A 23,700-nucleotide genomic window follows, 5' to 3' on the forward strand; every position below is an offset into this window, starting at 1 on the left:
GCAAAGGGAGTGCAGTTGTGAGGAAAGGCGGGAGGAAGTGGATTTGCTTTCCTGCCAGCTTGCTGGATGGCACTAATTATATCTGCCACCTACTGCCACTGAAGCAGCGGAGTTGCCGAGGCTGGACTGGGCCTCTGTTGCTGCTTGCCTCTGTGTGCTCGCGTGTTTTTTTCCTTCGTCTGCTGACAGATCGGCACTGTGTTTATCTTCTTCGTCCTTCGTTAATGCGAGTCATGTCGTATCAAGATGACCAAGTCGTTGCTGCTGATCATAATCATGTTGGTGCCCTACCTTTTGTTGCAGCATCTCCGCGTTCAAAAGACAATGAGAAGAACGTACTGGGTGTCTCCTTCGCGTCCTTTTATTCAGAGTCTGTCTTGTACAGAATCAGACTTGCTTTCCATTGGGAAGTCTTGGTTTAGGCGCACCATTGTAAAAAAACAAGCGCGAATGAGGCCAACCAAGCCAACCAAAACAAGTGAGAGCGAGAGCTGACGCAAGCAGACGATAGTGCGAAACAAGTGGTCCGGCTGAACCACATGCGAGTACGAATAGAGCGGTCAGGCGGGTCCACATGACACCAGTTTCCCGTGCGTGCGTATGTCACTGTAGGGGCTACTCTTATTGGTCTCCTCTGCTTGCAGCTCGCTTGCCGCCGCGGCGAGCCACAAAAAATCCACCCAGGACCGATCCTCCCATAATGCCCCAGCCACTAGTGTGGCTGGGGCATTATGGCACAAAGCAGAAACAGTGACCTTGCCATATGAGAGAGGGTGAAATTTCCGCCACGGTATTATTTTTTTTTTGCGCACGGCTTCGAAGGGTTTCTCGTAAGCCTTTTCTCTATGACGGGGTCAGAGCAATGCTGGTCGGAGGCGCCACCGCGTGATTTAGTGCGCTGCTGAGAGCATTGTTGAAGGGCAATATATTCGAATTAACCGTCGCAAATGCTTCAGCGTTTGAATCACTGGGCATTTTCGCCCATTGGAATACACATAACTGATGGGACCACAGTGCCAGTTCGAATAAAGCGGTAGTTTGAATTAAATACTTTCGTATTAACGAGATTCGACTGTAGTAGCATGTGCAGCTTAGTATGGTTAGTGTGTGGGTTGGTTACAGGTTAACATCACTACAGTAAAACCTTGTTAATTCGACCTCCATTGATCTGAAAAATTGGATACTAATTCAGATTGATACTTTGGTCCTAGCAAGCATATGAATGATTTAATAGCATCAAACTCTCGTTAATGCGGATGTGCTTGGCTGCTCACAGGTTAACTTGGACAACCCTCGAATTGCCACAAATACTCAACGTAAAAGAGCAAAAGCAAAGCTAGCACCCAACTGAAACGAAGTGGTGCAGTCCACATTGCCATAGTCATCAGTGGAAACCATATAGAAATGACACCATAGAGGAAAGAAACAAAATTGGAGAGGCCCTGATGTCATGTTTTTGAAGCCAGAAATGCAGTCATGTTGGTGTGCCATCTCCCTTTGCGCCTCCAATCTGCTCGCCAGGGCAGATAGGCGCAAGCTTTGAACTTAGGTTGCTATGAGCCGCTGGAAGTGTGTGCTGCTGAAGTGTGCCAGAACAAAGCCTACGAAACTTCTGTAACGGTTTTAGTGAAGCAGACACACTTCTGTGCTTTTCTGTGGCACGTTGAAGAAGACGACGAAGACACGTACCATGATTACTTGAGTGTCTCTGTTGCTGTCTGACACACACATTGATAAACCCTAAACACAACTTTCAAGCTTACGCCCCACACTCTAAAGTTAGCTTGTCTCGCAAACAGAATGTGCTGTGAGAAAGACACGGGCCGGAAAATCTTATCTTGCTTTTCAGACACCAGCTTCGGGAATGCGGTTGCTATGGCAACATTGACTTTTGGGGTACCAGTCCTAGTGCTCCTTTGTGAAAAACAGCACATGACTTTTAACACACTTTCTCCAACACGTCTGTCCTGGCCGGGGCCTCTCCTGAGCTTTCCTTCCCCCATGGAATGACACGAGCAAGTGTTTTATGTCTATTTGTGCCGTTATAGCCTTTAGCCTTTATTCCTGCGTTTACCGCTGCGCATGACACTGCTTTTGCCACGTGCCTCCAAATTGCATATTTGCCAACCATTATCGCATTGATAGTGACTACAGTTTTGTCTGTAGCGGCTGCGGCAAATAGTCACCATCCCTGATCATATTGACAGAGACCACAGTATCATCCGGGGCAGTTGCAGAAAACAGTAGTTTCATTTTGACTCAGTGCGTGCATTCGCCACGTGCCTTCAGAATCCATGATAGCGTCGATAGCGGGCATGGTTTCATTTTGACTCAGTGCAATGCACGGGCAATGTCAAACATGGCGGAAGCTGTCGAGGATGAAGAGCGATTCTACCACGGCCCGCACGCTGGCATCAGACGGGCCGGCTACATTGTCATGCCGTTGCCGACCAGCTCACTGGGGCCACAATGCAAAGGAAGTTACGAGGTCTTTCCTGCTGCGAGTGCTAATCAATCGTGAATGAGAATTGCTGCTTCTGCACTGCCTTTGTGCAAAATAGAAACAGGACTTCTCATTAATTCAGTAAATAAATTCTGTTGATGTAGTAGGCATTTGTTTCTTGCTTGCTTCATACCCTCGATAATTCGACATTCGGTTAATTATGACATTTCTTTTCGGTTTTGTGAAATCCGAATTAACGAGGTTTTACTTATAAAGCATGTGGAACACTTCCAAAGCTATTGTGCAATATCCCATACCTGCGATACAGGTGGCTGTGAACTGAGCTGTGAAAGTTATAAGAAGCATTTCTTATCTTTACAGACGTCTCGTATATTCGTGTAGTGTTGAGAACAATAAATATGCAAGATCATCATGGGGTGTACATGCCAGAACGCAAAAAAAAATCACTTGGTTCTCTTTCGTGAGTTTAACTGTATTCTAAGAAGACCTCACTCTTGTCACTTAAAAAGTGGCAAAAGTGATTAAATTGGCCAGCAATGTTTCATGCTTTATGACTGAAAGAGCAATCAGGTTCAAAGGAGCCTGATTGCAATGACTAAAAACTAGTGCTAATTTATGGGGAGGAAGACGGGCTCGCTGCAGTCCACTCAAGTATGAAATGACCTGCAACACTATCTAAGCATTTCTTTTAGCTTAGGAAATGCATATGATTATGTTGCACGTAACTTAATTATGCTATGAAGGTGTAGAAACAGACTGCTTCATACACTGCTAAAGAATAATCTGCCTTAGCTTAAATGCAGAGATGTCTTCATCTGTTCATTGTGTACAGTAGTCTCGGTGATACAATTGTGGCTTGCAGGAATTTAAGCGTGACACAAATTTTTTGTTCACCCTAGACAAGAGTACAACATGCTAGAATTCGAATGTAGCAAACTTACTTTCTTTCCACGGTTTTTAATACGAACAGGCCCGGCTATCTGCTCAGCCTCTGAAAATGCTCCACTGACTCCACAGCATTGCGGCGGCAGTGAATTAGTGGCATATGGTTCCTTTCAATTAGTGCACATGCTCTTGACATTTTCTGTTAAAAGCTAATGCTTTAGCTCAAGCCTTCAGCTCGGGCATTGTCGTGATCTTGAGCTTTCGTGTCCTCTGCTTATTTCCATGCCCTGCCAACATTGGCATTGAGTGTTTTAGTCACTCATTGGTGTGATCTCCTGAAGGGGCGCCCAGTTTAATCATGACTATATTAATGATGTTTTACTCCACAACAATTCCCCAAAGCAGTTCATTAACGAGGACGTCTTGTTTTAATAAACTTCTATTTGCATGGAATCATCTCACTCTCATAATAAAGCTTGCTTCACGAGAGGTGCTCTAGCTGGCCTCTCCACAGTTTAACTGCAACGGTTAAAGCTGGCAACCATCTCAGCTACAATTCACCACACTACTCTCTTTGCTGCCAGGTGGCTGACGTGGTCATTTACCTTGACAAGAAGCTAGAGGATGGCGACTGCCATTTGCCATCTTACGTGCGTGGAATCCAGAACTGCCTCAGGAGTTTCAGCCTGACACACGAGCAGCTGAAGTACACACGCTCAAGGCAGGGTAGCCAGGAGGTATGTTGGTGTTCATTCAAAGTCTTGCATGTTTGCTGCACATTTAATGCTACCACATTGCCATCTGTATCTTCAAAGAAATATTACAGTCGAACCCATTTATAGCGATCCCATATTTATCAATCTATCGGTTATAATGAACACATTTCACAGCATTTACGATTTTCCAATCCTGCCTATTGAAACTGGCTCCAGATATGAAGAACATGTTCAAAAGCACCATACTGTTACAATGAACACTTAAAACTCAGTTGATGTAAAAGGAGGGTGCATGCGAAGTTCCGAAGCATGGAAGCACGACCAAACTGCGTACACGGCTCGCCGGGCCTGTTCTAGGGTCGCCAGTTGGCTTCCCAATTCCACTTCCACGAGCCGCGCCTCCAGCGACCAGTTATGTAGAGTGTTGTCTAGCAGCGGCGAGGTGGCAGCCGCCGGACGTAACGTGCACTGGAATGTTATGTGTTCCAATGTCGGTGCTCCTTCGCACCACGGGCATTTGTTGCTGTATTTGTCTGGGTACATCTTGTGTAGCCTGTATAAATGTGGGAAAGTGTTTGTTTGCAGGCGGCGCCGGTCCCGTGCTTGCCTCCTGTCTAGATCTGGGTGAGGAAGGGCTTTGATTTGCCTACTTAGCCGTTGTAATTCGAGGATTTCTTTTGGCACACCGGGTGTCGAGGTGTTCTCTCGGGCGGTGTGGCCCGCGGCTCGGCCTGTCATGCCTCGAGCCAAGCGGTCCGCCTGTTCGTTCCCCGCTATCCCTGTGTGCGCCGGGCACCAGGTCACGCAATGATCCATGGTGAGTTCTGTTCCTAGGATGCGGAAGATGGAGCCTGGTAAAGCCTCCCCCCCCCCCCCCACCGAAGGAAAGGGCGGCAGGCGTCCTGCGAGTCTGTCAGCAGGTAGGCCGATTAACCCTTAGCTTCCGCGGCGCGTATGGCCAGGGCTATGGCCACAGCTTTGGCCGTTGCAACCGATTTCGTGTGTATAGATGCTGCTACGGTTGTTCGTCCTTGGCTAGTCACGACTGCTGCAAATGTATTGAGGGTGCCTGTATTCTTGTGATACGAACTTGCGTCTGTAAAGTATGTAAAGTAAGTATCTGGATCGCTTCGCCGCCTTAGTAAGGTGGCTGCCCGCGCGTGTCTCCGTGCCGCATGATGGACTGGGTGAATGTGACGGGGGATTGGCGCTATGTGGATCCGCTCTCGGATTTCAGATGGCAGTAGTATTGTTTCGTCGCCGCAATATTGTGTCAGTGGATAATGAAGTCTTTGTAAAACTGAGCGTCCCTGAGGTGTCGTGTTTAGTCGTTCACGCTGCGCCATTAGAGTGGCCGCTGCATATTCCTTGAAAGTGTTCATCATTCCTAATTCGTTCAGTCGGATCGTGCTTGTGCTTTCAGGCAAGCCGAGTGCTGCTTTACAGGCGATTCTTATGAGCTTATCCGCATGTTCGATGTCGTTATGCCACGTGGTTTGGAAAGGCAGAGCGTACATTAGATGACTAATGACGAAGGCGTTTACTAGTTGCATGGTGTCTGCTTCGGTCATGCCTTCTCGGCTGCGTGCAACTCTGCTAATAAGCCCAGTTACGCTCCGAACAGTGCGTCGGAGATTGGAGAGCGCTATGCTAACGTTGCCCGTTTCTTGAATGCACATTCCCAGTACACGCAGGTGGGATGCCCTCTTGATGGGCTCTCCCTCCAAGGTGAGCTGCAGATCCGGAGCCCTGGTCGCTAGGGTATGTCTAGGTCTAATATGAATATACTCCGATTTCACTGGAGCGCACCTCATGCCTGCTCGCCTCATATAGCTTTCAATGGTGTTGATGGCCTGTTGAAGCATGTCCTGTCGGTTTACGTAGGACCCTTTGCAGGCCCAGAGTGTAATGTCGTCTGCATATATGGCGCAGCCAAGGTCCCGGTTCTTCTGTAAGTCCAGGGCCATTCTACGTAAGCCGATGTTAAAAAGAAGTGGTGACAATATGGATCCTTGAGGAGTGCCCTTATCTGGTAGGCGATACAGGGCAGAACGTGCTGAACCCAGTCCTATTTTCGCGGAGCGGCTGCTCAGGAAGTCTTGAACGTAATGAAATACTCTTTCTCCACACCCGACATCTCGTAGTCCGTCTAGTATTGTAGTGTGTGAGATGTTATCAAATGCCTTATGGACGTCGAGTGCTAGCAGGATTCTGTCCATACTGCCCGGAGGAGGATCGAGCACCTGATCTCTTAATAGAAGAAAGACGTCCTGTGCACAGATTCCCCTGCGGAAACCGAACATGGATTCAGGGAAGAGTGAGTTTCGTTCGATGTGGGCTTCGAGTCGGGTTAGAATTACTCGTTCAAAGAGCTTGCCCATGCAAGACGTGAGCGATATGGGCCTGAGATGGTTGAGCTCGCGCGGCTTGCCCGCTTTTGGTATAAGCACGATGTCTGCCTCCTTCCATTCTCGCGGTAGTCTTCCGTCCGGTCGCCAGACCTGTTCATTGAAGAAGTCGACTAAGTGCTGTAGGGCTACGTCACTAAGGTTGCACAGCGTTGCGTTGGTGATTTTTCATTTTTTCATTTCATTTATTATACCCCTCAGGGCCAAGGGCATTACAGAGGGGGAGTGGTAAATACAAAAAGAAGACAAAGACAGTTGGTTACATGAGTGTTTAAATGGCACCTGTATATACAATATTAGCTAAGGCTTCACGGAACTGTTCATAATTAATAAGGCCTACAACTTCGGCGGGTAGATAGTTCCAATCACGCGAGGTTTGCGGCAGGAATGATTGTGAAAAACTTTTAGTGTTGCATGACAAAATACCAACTTTGTACTGATGATCAATGCGACGGGATACATAAATTGGATGGGGGATGAGGTGATCTCGTAGAGTATGGTGATGGTACAGCTTGTGGAAGAGGGCAATACGAGACACTTTTCTGCGAGATGCCAGCGATGGAAGGCAAAGATTAGATTTCATGTTAGTTATACTCGCTGTGCGGTTGTAGTTAGCAAGAATAAAACGTACACAGTTATTTTGAACCATCTCGAGGTCAGCTTTTGGTCGGGTCCAGGAGCCGTGTTCTTCTTGAAGGTTTGTGCCGCTACGTAGAGCTCTGAGAAGGTGATGGGGGCATCCAAGCTCGAGTTATCCTGTCCTTGGTATTCTCTCATAACGCGTGAAGATGTCTGGGCAGCGCCGGTGTAGGTGCGTTTTAGGTGCTCGAGTAGTTCTTGTTCTGAGCCCTTGTATTCTCCTAAGAGCCGTCGCATGACGTTAGACGTCTTAGTGCGCATGCTAGTTGGGTCTAACATGCACCGTAGAATGGCCCAGGTCTTCTTGGTGCTGAGGGTGCCTCTGAGAGAGTCGCAGAAGCTGCGCCAATTTTGATTATTCAGCTCCTTTGCATAGGTGTTAGCTTCGTTTGCCAGCAGGGCTATTCGGCGCCTAAGTTTGCGATTACGCCGCTGCCGCTTCCAGCGTTTGGTGAGGCTTCTGTAGGCCTCCCAGAGGTGGGCGAGATGGCTGTCTACTGCTGGTACTTCCGTTGTGGTCTTGATCTCTCTGGTGGTGGCAGCATGGGCCTCCTTGAGGAAAGTTGTCCAACCTGCGGCCGTGGCTGGAAATGAGGAAGCAGCCTGTTGTTGTTCTCTATACCTTTTCCAATCGGTGAGCCTGGCCACCCCTAAGGGCTGTCGAACTTTAGCTGTGTTAACATTGACGCACAATAGATAGTGATCACTACCTAGCGTTTCGTCTAGGTTACACCAGGTGACCCCCGTCTCATTGTTGACAAACGTAAGGTCCGGCGTGGTGTCCCGGGCAACGCTGTTTCCTATCCTTGTAGGAGTGCCTGTCTGCGTAATCAGTACAAGTTCGTGGGACTGAGTTTCTTGTAGTAGGTTGAAGCTCTTGGCGGTGTCGTGTTGATAACCCCATGCAGAGTGCCAAGCGTTAAAGTCTCCGAGAAAGATTAGTCGGTCTTTCGTTGAGAGCAGGGTAGATACGTGACTTAATATTAATGAAAAATCGGCCGTCTTATCCCTAGGGCGGCTATATATGTTGGTTATCAGGCACTTGGGACGACCCTTCTTAACTGGCCAAATGGTGAGTATTTGGTGGTGGATTTCTACGCCAGGTGATTGTCAGGTCCTTGCGGGCCAATGCTGCCACTTCATGGTAGTTCGAATCGCTATAGAAACGGTAGCCCCAATAGGTATCCGCATTTTCCTCACTTCTTGAAGACAAATAATGTCAGGTGGGACGAGCGCCACCTTGATATATTGTGTAAGTGCAGCATGTTTGTTATGTAGTGATCGGCAGTTCCACTGCCAAATTACGAGATTCTCTTAGTCTCTAGGTGTGTAGTTAGCTAGAGTATGGGCTCACGAAATGTTCTGTGTCTGTGGTTACGGTGACCTTTGGATCTCGGTTCTCCGGGCTGAGGCTGCTATGACGTTTTCGCGTTTTTTTTACTCCTTTGAGCGAGTCGTCGACGTACCACTTAAGATTGTGAAGCTCTGCAAAAAATAATTGCATTTGTGCGCACATATTGTCTAGTTTCCTTTCCAGATGAGTGATGGGTGTAGGCATCTGTGCTATAGGCTGCGTTTATGATAGTGGTTTGGTCTGTGTTGGGTTCGTCTGTGTGTTGGACAGTTGTGCGGGTGCGTTTGTTTTATGGGTTCCTCCGTTCGTCATCATGCTTGCCATTTGTCGTTTAAGTGTTTTGAGTTCATTGTCCGTTTTCGGCAACTATTTTCTTTTATTCCTCGTTTTGTGTGATAGGTGTGCTTGTGGAAGACGCGACTGCTGCCCAGCTTACCTGTGGATTTGTCAGAACGGAGGCCGCCATCGGTGCTTCTCTGGGTGATTATTGCATCTGCCTTGCTTCTCCTCCCTGGACGCGCTCTCGTGCTAGAGAGCGAGGTCTGCTCGGGTGAGGTGACACTTATCTGGACCGAGCGTTCAGTCTATGTGGAGATGGCGATCTCGTCCTTCCCTGTCGATCGCGTCGGTCGCTCCTATGGCCGTTTGTGTAGTCCAATTCCTCATCCTCTGAGGCGAACCAGCGAGGTTTTTTTCTGCCCTTCACTGCGCTTGTCAGTGCTCTTTCTGACTAGGTTTTTTCGGTTGCTTGAGGCGTCGTTGGCAGCTGTGGTCCCCGGTGACGTGGGCCCCCTCACACAAGGCACACTTTGGCTCACACGGGTGTCCGTCCACTGGGTTTCTGAGTCCTGACTTCTGAGTTTTTGACTTGTGTGGTGCAGTGTGTTTTTCTTTCCGCCTTTGGCACGTGTTCCGAAACCACGGCTGCGAAAAAACACAAGAATTTGAATTTTTCAACAAAGGCGGACATCATTCGACAGGTGGAGGCTGGCGAGAAAAAGTCGTCGGTCGTCGCAGCGTTCGGAATTCCTCGCAACACCCTGAGTATGATCCTCAAGAACAAAGCCGATGTTAAGCTGAATCCTGTGCAGTCCAGGAGCGTGTCGTGTGCGCGTCCCAACCTTTGACAAGGTCGAGAAGGCACCATCCGAGGCGGCGTTACAGCACGTGATTTCGTCGGCGCTGACGACGGCGTGCAAGCTTTAGAGGATTGCGCTGATGCGGAGATTGTGGCTGACATCATGGGTAACGAGGGCGCAGACTAGAGCAGCGGCGAAGGTTCCGACGAAGAGGACCAACCACCATGCACTGCACCTGAACTTGCATCAGCTTTCAGCGTCATTCGCCGCTGTTGTGGCACAATGGAAGGAGCTGGCCTTTCTCAATTGGACACTGTCAACACCTGATCTCGCTTCGAAAAGTAATGAGCTTCCCTTTAAGCTAACATAAATTGTTTCTTTCCTGATTTCATTTTTCCTCAATTAGTTACTCATAGCAGGTTTCTGTTCCATTGCCGCCACCCATGAGATTATCTCAGCCGCTGACTTTCCGCTTGATGTTCTTTATTGCCATGTTGCTCACCATACAGGTCTCATACTTGCTGGTTAACTTCCTAGGTCATTTGCTCCACTTTGCATCAATATTGTTACGGAAGGATGAAAGAAGAGAGAGAGGAGGAAGAAGATTGGGAGACGTTGGCTGCTGCGTGTTGTTGGTGGACAGCCATCTTAACTACTCTGACTCATCCTGTATATATATTGTAAATATAGTAACAAGCTTGAGGACAGCTTAATGAACTTGATGGTGCAGAAGAAAAAGCAAGCAAAGGTCACAGATTTTTTTCTTCCGAAATAAAGTGCTCTGGTCATCGCGCTGCGTTTTTTTTTTTTTTTTTTTTTATGTGCCTTGGAGGCACAGGTCGGTAAGTTCCCGTTAGTCACGACATCGGAAAACTGCCTTGAGATGTGTGGAGTTGTTAGAAAAGCTTTTGACATGCATATTTTATATTTTGAATTATCGATATCTCGAACTATTTCGCGATCTACTTCGAGTTCGATATATCTGGGATCGACTGTATGCACGCAGCACGAGTTGGTGCAAACGCAGCACAATACGCCACTGCTGTACAAAGTTCCATAGAATCGGTGGTTACAGTTTGTTGACTCTTCATTCACGTTGCTGTTGATGGTTTGCAGTGGCATTATATCTGTGGAGATTCACACTTTTTTGATCAAAATGGCATTAAAGAAACAACAAAAAACATCGTGGCTCTTCACGCACGTAGCCGATGCTGCAGCCATAACACTAAGATCATAGCAAAATGTCGGCATGCCGTTGTATTTTCTGCCTCCAGCCAACTAGAACGCTTCACTATTGTACGCATAATTAACTCGTTTCTCGCTGATAGTAAAATATTTCAGAAATTGTTGAAAAAATGGCGGTAGATGCGGTCGTAACTTCGAAATGGCAGGTGATTAGAACCGGCCGGGCACCGTTTAGAAGGGGCTACACCACCTCATTTATCTTTGGTAAACTTGCAGTTAGATGCGGAAAAGTGCTGGGAAAAAGAATGAAGTACTGAAAATCTTATTTTTGGACCAAAGGGGTGTCTTCATAAACTTCATCCTGAGTCGAATCATAACTGCTGACGCCTGCTACAGTGTTGCTAATTTCCGCATGCTTTCAAGGGTGATTCCACATATGTATAACTAACAATACAACAACCACTTTTCACGGGACTATCAAGTTTGTTATAAATGAGTTCGAATGTAGTAGATAAAGTTAGATTATAGCACATTCAGAATATGTGTCAGGCTGACCTCTCTTCTGGAACAGTAGAAGATCGAAAAGAATGTAGAAACAGAAGATGGGTGGTGCTGCCACCTCCAGCTTTGTGCACCATCTTTTCATGACATCCTGGATTTTGATTTCCTTTTTGGGGCTAGCACTTGTTAATGAATGAGGATCACATAGCATTATAGAGTATGCAAAGGGTCTTCAGGAGCTTTTTCCATTCACCCTGGTTAAATATGTAAAAGCACAGCGAAATCTTTGTCATCACGGACAGCATGGATTGCATCCAAAGCTTAAAAGAAAAGGGAAGTTTGTCCTTCATTTTCTTTACAAAACCTGGATACACACGACGAATGTGGTTGTGGACAAATCAGCCACATGACACAACATACATTGGATCACTTTGCGGCTAGAATTCACATGACGGGAAACGGCCAACAAAGCGGACAATCAAACCTACTTTTGATCACCAAAGAATGAGCACTGGTGTAAATGCATGGAACGCTGTCCTCTTTCACTTGTGGCCATCCAGTTAACAGCACAAGCCATGCATTTTCGTTGCACGCTTCTCAATTCAATAAGTGGCTTTTAAGGGAAGACCCGGTGCTTGAAAACATTTTTCTTTAATACTTGGTTGATTTCGATTAAAGGGCCCCTGAAATGGTTCAGACAAATTTTGTAGACGCGTAGGGTTACAGCTTAAGTAGAACATTCGCACCACAATTCAAGTGAAGCGTTACGTATTAATGGAGCTACAAGCGATTACAAGTTACCCTCCTCCCTAGCCATGCTTTTCCTCCTCAACTCGTTTGCCGAGCGATCGGGGCTTAGCTCCGCCGTCACTGGTTCTGCGTCACGATGTGACATCACATCGTCCACTTCCGCTTGTTTTGGAGCCCGCCAACGCGAAGCCTCTCCGCTAGCCGCTTGGCCGTCGACCCCAAGTGAGAGCTATCGACGCAGCGTGCGTTGCGAGCATTCTGTCGCAGTGCCGAACGTGTCTGGTATTCCGGTAACGTTTCGACGGAATGGTGGAGGCATAAACTCAAGCTGATGAAGGAAGTTTAGCGTAGACGTACATGAGCTGCCTGACCGGTCTCCACGGTCCAGCCACCCGTTGGTGCAAAGCTTAACCAGCCAAAGAAAGAGCTAATATTGCTCTAACCAAGTGTAGAACATTTTAAACATTAACAAAAACAACGTGTTAACTACACTCCTGTGAAAAATTTACACCAGCAGCAAAGAATACATTTTGTTACTGCTACTGTGTCTGGTTGAGCTCTATGCCACCAGGTGGCTGCACCGTGCAGACCTTTCACATTTGCGCTTCTATTCATCCCATGTAACGACACTCAAGGGGACACGGCCAGGTCCTGTCCCCTTGCGCTTGCGTTTACCCTAATACCGGACTCGCGAAATGCTATTGCGTTAGTAATCTTCCGGTGTAAAGTGACGGCCGCAATCGCACAAATCCTGGCGCCGATCGGATAGCGGCAGTCCGATGCGCTGCAGCCAGTCCGCTCATCTACTGGCTTGCAGAGGGACACGATGTCGCAGCTTGACATATTGCCAGTCGCTACATTTGCAGTCCACAACGCAATAAAGTCGAATCATAGCGCTCGCGAAAAGACAGACCGACACTGACGGCAGAGTTCTCGTCAAAGACTGAGCATGTTGTAACACACGCAGACGACACTTGCTGTGTGCCGGAAGTGCTTAAGTGTGCTGAAAAATTGTTCTTGTGCGTTCCTTTTATGTTACTTTCTTTTTATAAAAACAAATTAACTAACATTCCAACTATTACGAACATCATTTGTTTACCATAAAGTTGGAAAAATCATCGATCACGCGCCCTGGTTAGCCAATCGGATAGCTCGCCCCACTGATGTCATATAGGTGATTTGCATCATATGGGTAAGGGTGGCTTAAAATTTCGCCGCGCAGTGTGCTGCGATCGGCAGCGATGTGCATTTTCAAAACCTTATAATAAATGACATGCTTTAGGCAAAGCACTCAGATGCTTCAATTAATGATCAGAAGGGCCTACTCTAACGACTCAGTACGTTTGTAGAAAATCGTCAAGATCGTTTCAGGGTCCCTTTAAACTTGCTGAGTTTATGTATTTCAAGTTTTAAATATACACCAAGTTTTCTCGCAGAATAAATAAATTTACAGAAATTGAAGAAATCCAGCTTTATTGCATAATTTGCTTGGAGGTGAGCTATTTACCAAACTGCTATATCAGGCATAATAATAATTGACAAACAAAATGATGTGAAACTAACAAAGATTGCAAATTAGCAAGAATGGTGTTGTAACCCAATTCTATATCAAATGGGAACATCTAACTGCTAAACATAAACACTTTTTAAGAATTTTCTAATAAATGCAACAGCATTATTTCGTAAATTTGCACTCTACTCTGCACAGCTTTGCCTTTCTGATAAAAAAAAGGGTGGGGAATTACAGTGATAGCGCAAGCAAAAGCAGACATAGTGTGCCAGAAATATGGCATCATCATCAAAATTGTGGTTTTGAGAAAACAACAAAAAAAAGATTTCGCAACTATATTCAAAGAAAGTTTGAAAAAAGAGAACTGCACCAAAAGTCATCAGTAAGCACCAGCTATTATTCATGGCCGTTTGGTCGTTGCCGGTTGACAATATAGCATGCACTGCGAGTATGTTTAGTTCGAAATGGTTACATGTTTTCGGGCCCTAAATATTCTCGCAGTGAGCTCCATCCCTACGCAACTTCACTGTGGATCTTGTAAACCACAGTCAGTTTTCTTGAGAGACCGTAATCCTGATTGTTCCACACTAGCTTCGCAGAATCGCTGCAAGTATAGCACAAGAAAACGCCGAGAAGATTGTTCACTGCTGCAAGTTCGACAACAACGTATGAAGCAGCGTGCTCCGCGGCCAAAGCTGTTGCACTATCAGTGGTCGGGCTCTGTGGCCGGTGTAGATACAATCTTGTCAAACGTAGCTTGCTGATTTCTGTTATCTTATCCACTTCCTCTTCAGTTACGACAGCCCTGTCAATTCTTACATGAGTAGAACAGGCGTGTGGAGATGCATGATCCAGCAGAGCAGTTGAGGCATAGTCGTTCGGCGGCGGTACTTCAGCAGCGAGCTGCAGGATACCCTGTGCCGACTGTGACGGAATTGCTTTCGGAAGTTTCTTGCACGTTTCCACCCGTAACAATTCCCGGAATAAAAATTTGTTGGACCTGCTGCATATCCAGCATTGCGCTCACGAGACTAAGACAAAATGGTGGCTGTTGTCATCGTTTGAGCGCTCGTGGTCCTTTAAGCCAATCACTGCTCACTATCTTGATCATGTGCTCAAACAGGCTGATAGTAGCATGCATGGCGCATTTTCTTGCTGTTGTTTTTTCGTGACCGCAGAACAGGCAATGTTGCTGACCGACGAATAAAAAAAGCCAGAAACATGAGCTTTCGAATTATACCAAATTGGCACTGGTAGAGCGTGTAGTTATCAGTTATGCTCGGCGAAAATCGGGCAAGATTTATCACCAATTTAAAGGGCAACGCTTGTGGACTCTCATCTTTAGGTCACAATAACGGAAGAAATATGCGGTATTTTGTAACCAAATTTCGAAGATAGGTGCGTAAATGCGTAAGGAACGTGGAAATTAAAAATGTTAGATTGAAATTTTGGGCCGATTTTTGTTCCCAAAGACCTGGGTCTCTCCTTAAAGGGACACTAAAGGTTACCAGAAAGTCAAGTTAAAGTGGTAGAGCAATGTTCTAGAACGTCTAAGGCGTCAATCTAATCGCGAACAGAGCTTTAGTAACCGAGAAGTCGAGGTAAATGCATGACACGATTTGAGACCCCCCAGCGACATTCCGCTACTAGCCCGATGATGAAAGCACTCCTCATAATTTGTGTTACTAATACTCAACTACTCGTATTAAAAATATCATTTCATTCGATTATAAGACGGAAGAAAATGCTACTTGTCTACGTCTATTCGATTCTAAGAAAAAATAACATTTTGACGTTACCCTTCAGTGGTATGGGTGGTCGAAAGGTTTCGTTTTCGCTTGACTCTGCGCCGCGCACGCTTTGGAGTTTCAGTAGTTTCGTTATCGCGTCGTGCTGTGCGGGTTCTGCTGGCTCGCGAAACTTTCATTTCGAACAAGCAGTGAGAATGCCACGTCCTTGTGATGTCGTGGGAAGCCCTTGTTGCTTTCCCGCTCCGGAGAGCCGGTGTCGAGGCCGTCGTCGTAGTACGCAACGACGCCGGCAGCGCGAGCTCTCAGCAGCATGTCGCGCTCGTCAGTGCTCAAATCGCTGAAGTTGAGCCCAGCATCGCGAGCCAATCTGTCGTTGTCAGGGTCCATTGTGACGAGCGTCGAAGTTTGCGTCATAGAATAAAGTACCAGCTTATGGTCGCGCGTTTCTCCTTTCGCTAGCCACCATACTCCCGCTTTCGCTCTGCTGTCGGCTCTGTCTTGGCTCTGTTTCTGGCCGCGCGTTTGCGTTTTGCGCAGAAAAGCCGTAGCGCCGCCTGCGGACGCCGTTCTACTCACCGATGGCGTAACGTCACTATGAGACCATGATGTCAGTACTCCTCGATCGGAGGGCGGGTGATTTGAACTGCGCTAGAGATACACGGCTGCTTCAGAACGCATTTTCTCTTAAAATAAGTCTCTCCTTGGCACGAAACAAGGGTTTCGAGGTTTCTGGGATGGTATTTCAACAGTCCACATTCACTTAATAGTAACCTTTAGTGTCCCTTTAAACTGAAGACGCCCATTGCCAAACTAAGGTATAATGCCATCATTATTTTCATATTTATAAACGAAAATCTTCACGCGGATTTGACTTGGCAGAATCACTTCATGTGGGCCATGTGAGCGCCGTGGCAACTGTTGACATATGATCCCATGATACGTATGTTCATGCCGTGGTTTGGTCTGTCCTCTGAATCTGGCTTAATCAGCAGACCAAGGTTTGAGAGACTAGCTTACAGCTCGATTTAGTGTTCCTCTCCAACTTTGCTGCCATTGTATGCAGGATGAAGTATGTGCCTGGGGGCAGCGGCCGCTCTCCCTGCGTCAAATTGATGCCCTGGCGAAGGACGTGGTGTACCTTGGAGAGCTCGCACATGCTTGCCTCAAGCAGATGCTGCAGAAATTCCACCTGGGTGTGCAGTTTTTTCTTGGCCTAGATCGAGACTGCAGTGAAGAGGAACTGCGATGCTTGCCACCGGTACGTTAACGGCCCAGCATGTTTGAATCCCTAGCTGATTCACACGAGTGCAATTATTAGTAATACATGGGGAAAAGCACCTCAGCCTTCCCCATTTATCCGTGACTATTGTCTGGGTTGACCAGGCATCGGGAATGGTGAAGGACAATATGCAGGAATGGCAGTCAGTGCAACGGACCCTGCTCTGCCATTTATTTTAAAAAGACAAAAACAACACATGCGACACCCTCTCATGAACAGTACTTCGTTTTCCTTTCTACAGGTGTGAGAAAGTGAATTGCAGTTAAAACTCGATATAACGAAGTCAGTAAAATCGGCAATTGCGTTTGTTAGATTAAAATTTCATTATGTTGAAATTTCACCTGTCATGCAAATAACTACAGTCACCGATAGATCTTTCTTATGCGGAAGGGGCCACAAAATTTTTCTAATTATCAGGTAATCGAAAAAAGCAAATTTGAATGGGGGGAAAAATTCATTTTGTTGAACTTGAGAGTCGGCGACGAAAGATACGGCTTCGTTCTGCGTCGAAGATATCTTCACCTTGGTGGTACGAAATGAGGCCAGCCAGGTTGGTGCGCATCTCCTTTTCTAGTGTGGCCATGCCTGGATATGGCTGCCACCGTAGTTGACTGCATACTCCGCTAGCGCGCCCTGTCTTAGAGGGCATCTGCCACACATGCATAGACTGGGCATGCCAAGATGGTGTTGCATCATGCACACTGTCTTCCCGCACTTTTAGTACAGTAGGTTGCATAATCTTGGAGTTTCGGAGACACGTTGAAATGCGACACAGACGAAGCATTTGCTCCCCACTGCCGATGATTTTCACAATAGCGTAGACCCATTGTGGGCGACACTAGTTGTCGTGGGGGCGGAGGGCGTGAAAGCATGGCTGGCGTTGCTTCGTGCTGCCAGTGTGAAGATCTTGTCAACACAGCATGGAACAGTGTCGCATTTTCTCATGTATAACCCACACCCTCAATTACAAGAGCCCAGAAAGAAAATAAAAATATCCATGTGCATAATCCGCTGAAAGAACTGCATACAACAACGCTCAAATCTTTGCAAAAACAGTGTCCATTTGCGGATTCATAACTCGTCCATGGCGTATCTTTGGCTATTGGCTCTGTTTCCGCATTCTTCGGCGATGCTGATCAAGCTGGGTTCACATGGGATACATTCTCGCGGGTGAATCAGTCAGGCGATATATGATGTGAATGGAATCACTTCAACTTCGCAGCTAGCATTCACACAACAGTGGATAAAAGAGCAGATAGAGCAGATAGAGCAGCCCTCGCATGGGCAATAATAAAGGAGCAAATGCAACTCAGCTGAAAAGCCAAATAGTGATTGGCTCGCCAACTATCGCGAAGCACTTCGCTTGGACTGAGGGAGTGCTGCCGGAATGGTGACGTATGAGTTTGCCAGCGCCGCACACTCAATTTGCTAATAAATGCAAAATGACAACCAGTAAAGAGGAGGAGAATCGGCAACCATGAAGGTGGGGAGAAGGGAGCCTCAACACGCAGGGGTGGCAAGAGCGTGGGGTTCCCCAGGCGATGGCAAAACTTTAAACAGCGGAGAACCTTGCCTTAAGGTGTGGCTTCATGGCAGTGTGGCATGCGCTGCCATGAAACCACTCTTCAAGGCAAAATTTGCGTATACTAACTTGCAACCCAAGGAGGTGGAGAGGTAATTTATTATAAAGTCTGAGCCTGAGCTAGCATGCTCTGGCCTGCTACTCTGCATAGTCGGAACCTGACTTTACTGTTAAACGCATTGCATTTTTGGTGCGGATTATATGCACAAGATTATGGTATCTTTCATTGCTGACTGTCAAATTCAATAAAATGAATTTTTTTCTAATTCAAGTTTGCTTTTTCTGATTGCCCGATAATTCGCAAAATTTTGTGGCCCCTTCCGTATAAGAAAATTCTATCAGTGACTGTATGTATTTGCATGAGAGGTTGAATTTCAATATAAAGATATGTTGACGTAATGAAGCAAATTGCTGATTTTATCAACTTCGTTATGTTGAGGATTAGCTCTATTACAGAAAGCATTGGCATAGCCACGGCGGTTCAACGCCCCCCCCCCTCCCCCTAGAAAATTTCAGGAGGTGGGCTCCGAAAGAGTGACATGGATGAAAGAGAAAGCTTGAATGTGAAAGCAAGGTAAGGGCTAGTGGTGGTCCGAAAAGAGGGGGGGTGGGGAGGTTCTCATGGGTACCATCTCCCATGTACAGAACATTGCGGCCCCACTCGTGGCATGCCTCTATCTCATTCCGGATCGTGTTAATCAAAGCTGCTGAGGGGAATCGGTGCTAAAAATTGCACACACAGGTAAACTTGGGGCCGTTGTTACTCCCCACCAGGCCTTTGTGTCATCGAAGAGCTTCTCATTTCTGGTACATCACCGAATCGTCAACCACGCTGCGTGGAAGAAAAGCATTCCGAAAGTAATGCGACTTGCTTGTCTAAGATAGGAATAGTAAGCCCCTCCCCCAACCCCCCTTACCCTTTTTTAAAGCGAAGCATTCTTTTTCTCTTCCTTCGACTTTCTCACTGCTGCTGTTGCTGTCTGACCCCCCTGCACGAAAGCACTGCAGCAGCTCATACCTTTCTACTAACGTGCAACTGTCCAGAGGGGAAGTATATAAAATGGTAGGGAGGCAGAAAATAGGAAGAACCGACGCAGCCACGAAACGAGTGAATAACAGCCTTGGCACTCTTCGCTCACAACTTGCATGCATGGAAGAAGGCTGGGAAGGGGAGAAAGCGACGTGGGATGGCTAGGAAATGGATACTTTTATGAAACGACAGTGGTTGCAGACAAACTGAATAAATTTAAGTTCATCGTACGGCACGGCGCATTTCTGCTATTTCCGAAAAATAAACCAGCGGACAACTTGTGCAGGGCATGCAAAAGCAAAGCTGCATTAAAGTGCACCATAGGCTCTAGGCTACACTATGGAAGTGATCGCACATCAAATCAACACTTTTGTGCCCACTGCTGTAGCACTGCAGCTATGAAATTGCTCGAGATTGCGGGTTTGATCTCGACTGTGGAAGCCACCTTTCGATGGGGGTGAAATGAAAAACACTAGTGCACCTAGAGTTAGGGACACATTAAAGAATACCAAGGTGTCAATTAATGCAGAGTCTACCACTACCACATGCCTCATAATCCGATTGTGGTTCTGGCATGCACAACCCCATAATACAATTAAAGTTTAATACTTCTGCCACGATGCGATGTGCCAAGTGAGCCAATGATAATGCTCAAACCTCTTGGAGATTGTGAACAACGCTTTATCGATTAAGTGATAGGTGACATGCAAAATAGTGCCTACCCTCTTCTGTACGTAGCTGTAGCCATGCCACTCACTAGACGATCTGGCTGGAAAATGACAGTGATCTCCGCTGTTACCTGGGATGAAATAACTCTGGCCTGCAAACAAGAAGATACACGATAGTGCGCTTTTTTGTTTTTGTTTGGCCCCGTTTTCAGTACTGTTTGTTTTTCCAAGTCATATACCAGCTAGGTTATCAACATACGTTATACAAGTGCATCAGTTCGTAAACGAAATTTTAGTTTTTCTTTAATAGGCATTATTTCTAAATATAGCATAGGGATGATAGCATAATTTCATGCGAAGTGGCCACATGCCTTAGCAATGAAAAAGTTTTGTCAGAAGATAAAGCAAATTGTTGTTTCACCAATTCAGAAATGCACATCCTTGTTACAGCATTCATGTCCGGGGAGTTTGTCTTTGCGTGGTGTAAAAACTCTACATAACCACACACACACACACACGCACGCACACACAATGTGCGCACATGCACATACATGCACGCACACACACTATAAAAAGTGTGTTATAATTTGTTATAGTCCTACCTAGGCATTTGTCATTGCTATATCATGTCCAGTGATATGGTCTCTCTGACTACAGGAATTATTTGTGCACAGGATCACATTTTGCCGATGGGCTTCAGAGATGCTCTCAAGCTTGGTGCTAATCGCTCGGCACCACAGAGGCACTCTAGCAACTATGACAAGGACTGCTCCAAAGAATACGGACCTAATGGCAGGAGAGGTAAGCAGAATGATCTGCCTGTTGACTGTGATGTATGCCACCATTATAGTACCACTTACCCAGTGTATGTATGTGTGTTTTAATTAGAACGTTTTGCTGCGAGCCATGTCCTAGAGAAAGGACCAAGGGAGAGAGTGCTGCCTTACAGAAACCATTTATTTTAAAGGATGACTCAACATAGCTTTATAATTTATCTTAACCCTGTGATCATGGTTCTCGTGTGCATGGTCACACCCTGTGGGCGCAGCTCTCATGTGCAACAATTTCCCTTGGAAGGTGAGGGTATGTGCGTGTGTGTTGCAGACACCGGAATGGAACACCATAGCCTCTTATATACTTTCTGTTCCCACGCAATCGCTCTGGCAGCACTGTTCAATCTCCTCGCATTTCACCCAGCTTGCCTGACAGCACCCTCTCTGGGGCGCCATAAAAGCGTCTGCAAGCCGTGGCCAGCGTGCTGAAAAAGTAGCACAGCTATGTAGGTCTGCTAAAATGTGACAAAACCTGTTAGCCTGGACAAGGATAAGCAGCGGCTGCTGCTTATACGGTATGAAGCAGTGTCTGCTATATTGCCGACCGATAATTCGAACTCGACGTGAAAAAAGTCCGAATACTAATCGGGAGTCTATAATACTGGATTCGCCCAAAAATACCATTTATACTCGAGTAAAGGTGCACCCCTGTAAGGGGCACACCCCTAGCTGCCGAAAATTTGGAAAAAAATACCATCGAACTCGGATATATCGAACCCACATATAACAAATTATTGTGTATAACGAACAGCTGTAAAAATCTCCCTTGAAAATTTTTGTCTAAAATTTTTATTTTATATATTGATTTACCTGTCTATCGAACTTTTTTGTGATCCCTTTCAGATTCAATATGTTTGGGTTCATTTCAACAGAGAAGCAGTTGCGTTTGGCACCCCATTGACGTGCGCTTATTGGCGAATTTTCGCTTGCTGCGTGCTTCCGCATGCCGCTACTAGATGGCGAGAGCTGCGCGTTGATCTTTGTTGCAATGGTACGTCCAGCGATCCGGGGTGCGGACAAGTCCAGGCTGCAACAGCACCATTTCGACAAAAAGGTTCTTCAGTTCCACGTAAGGGCCGCACCTCACCAGTATTATGAGCAGAAGGTGCGGGCCTTACACGAGTCTACAGTCGACTCCCGTTAATACGAAGTTCACGGGGACCGCAAAAAACTTTGAATTAAACGAACTTCCAATTAAGCACAAAACACAAAATACAGCACTTTATTTGTGGCGAAATCTAGTATTTTCTCTAAGAAAAATAGTCGGTCATCTTGCTTTGCTTCTTTTTGCCGAATCACGCTGCTGAAAGCAAGTTCTGCAGGCTGTAGATGTGGCGGAACACTTCTTCCGCGTTACCTTCAGCGGCAAAGAAGCGCTCCGCAAGAGCAAGGCCCGCAGCTACATCGGCAGCCTTAGGTTGCGGCTCGCCTTCAACGTCATCGTCGCTTCCTGGGGCCGAATAATCTCTACAATTTCGCTATCCGTCAGCGCACCGCACCTTTCGACCGCCTTGTCTACGGCGACGTAATCTTCAAAATTGACGTCCCCGAGAGCATCACCAAAATCAGTGCCGTCAAGCTCGCTTGTTGACGCTTCCTCCGCTGAAATTTCAGAGGCATCCTCCGAAGAAGCTGCCACAAAACCGCAAGCCCTGAAACAGTTTGCGATTGTTTCTTGCTTCACTCGATCCCATGCTCGCGCCAACATGTGGATGGCACTAAGCAGGCTCACCTCGTACTTTGTGGAGCTATCCATACACAAAATCATGCGGTCGAGGAGGTGCCGCCTGTACAGGACTTTAACATTCTTGATGATGCCTTGGTCCATTGGCTGCAAAACAGCCGTTGTGTTTGCAGGCAAAAATGCAAGGCATATTGCACTCAAGGCTGGCACATTCACATGAGGACTGCAGTGATCGACAAGGAACAACACCTTGCGGTTCGAAGCAGCAAACTTGCGGTCCAATTTGCTTATCCAGCTCTTGAAGATTTCGGCCGTCATCCACGCTTTTTTGTTCGCCTCATAGTCCACAGGCAGCGTCTTCACGCCTTTAAAACATCTCGGCTTCGCGGCTTTCCCGATCACAAGTAACCGACATCGTTCCGTGCCAGTCATGTTTGCCGCGATCAGCACCGACACTTGCTGCGTTTGCCCCCAGCACAGTCGTCGTCCTTGAATGTCAGGGTCTTCTCTAGTAGAAGCCGATAGAAGAGTGCAGTCTCATCTGCATTGAAGATGTCTTCCGGTCTGTATTCGGCGAGATATTCACGCAACTTTCCGTCCTTCCACGTGGCGCATGTTTCCTGGTTAACGGACGCCTTTTCACCACACACGCTCTTGAAAACCAGGTCATGGCGATCTTTAAAGCGCGTCAGCCATCCATCTGACGAAACGAAGTCATCGATCCGCAACATTGCTGCAAGTGTTCGGGCTTTCATTGCAACGATGTCTCCGCTGAGAGGAAGTTTGTTGCTCCTGGCCTCCCTAATCCAAACCAGCAGACCCTTCTCCAACTCTGGACGCTGCGCACGCTGCAAGACTAATCTCGCACAATCTCGCCACTGCCAGTATGCAGCGCTGCATGCACCTATGGCACCCGCGTGGCCTCCGCAATCAGCTCCGGCCACGCGCGCTGCCGTGCGTGGCCGGAGCTGATTATGTCTCCACTGGTAGGAAGTTTGTTGCTCCTGGCCTCCCTAATCCAAACCAGCAGAGCCTTCTCCAACTCTGGGTAAGCGTCGGTGCACATTCGCTTCCGAGAAGTCTTGAACTTGTCGTTCTTAAATGCATCCATTATTGTGCGCTTGTTCTTGATGTAGTTAGAGAGCGTGTTCAGCTTGATCCCGTACTTCCGCGCTATGTCTTGTTTGGCGGCACCTCCCTTCTCAACTTCCTTCAAAACCTCGACTTTCGTTGCCAGGTCGAGCGTGCGATAAGAGCCACGGTTTGCCATGGCTATAAACTGCGCGACTAGGTACAGTCAATTCCGAATCACTCGTGGAACAACCTAGCCTACGAGCTTCCCGCACAAAGGCGCTCGACCAACACACGCCTGACATACGCTG

The 23,700-nt window shown here is 47.0% G+C and overlaps 1 protein-coding gene across 2 annotated transcripts in view; it reads left to right on the forward strand.

Annotated features, from left to right (window-relative positions):
- Window positions 1-23,700, forward strand: part of LOC142578678 (uncharacterized) — a 49,497-nt gene that overhangs the window by 16,576 nt on the left and 9,221 nt on the right. The window contains exons 9-11 of one of the 2 annotated variants that reach the window (XM_075688149.1): window positions 3,934-4,086; window positions 16,306-16,500; window positions 20,476-20,602. In XM_075688149.1, coding sequence (XP_075544264.1) covers window positions 3,934-4,086; window positions 16,306-16,500; window positions 20,476-20,602 — 475 coding nt within the window. The remainder of the gene's footprint in view (window positions 1-3,933; window positions 4,087-16,305; window positions 16,501-20,475; window positions 20,603-23,700) is intronic. The other variant, XM_075688150.1, reaches the window with a different exon arrangement.

The sequence above is a fragment of the Dermacentor variabilis genome, chromosome 4 (genome assembly GCF_050947875.1).
Source record: "Dermacentor variabilis isolate Ectoservices chromosome 4, ASM5094787v1, whole genome shotgun sequence".
Classification (NCBI taxonomy): domain Eukaryota; kingdom Metazoa; phylum Arthropoda; class Arachnida; order Ixodida; family Ixodidae; genus Dermacentor; species Dermacentor variabilis.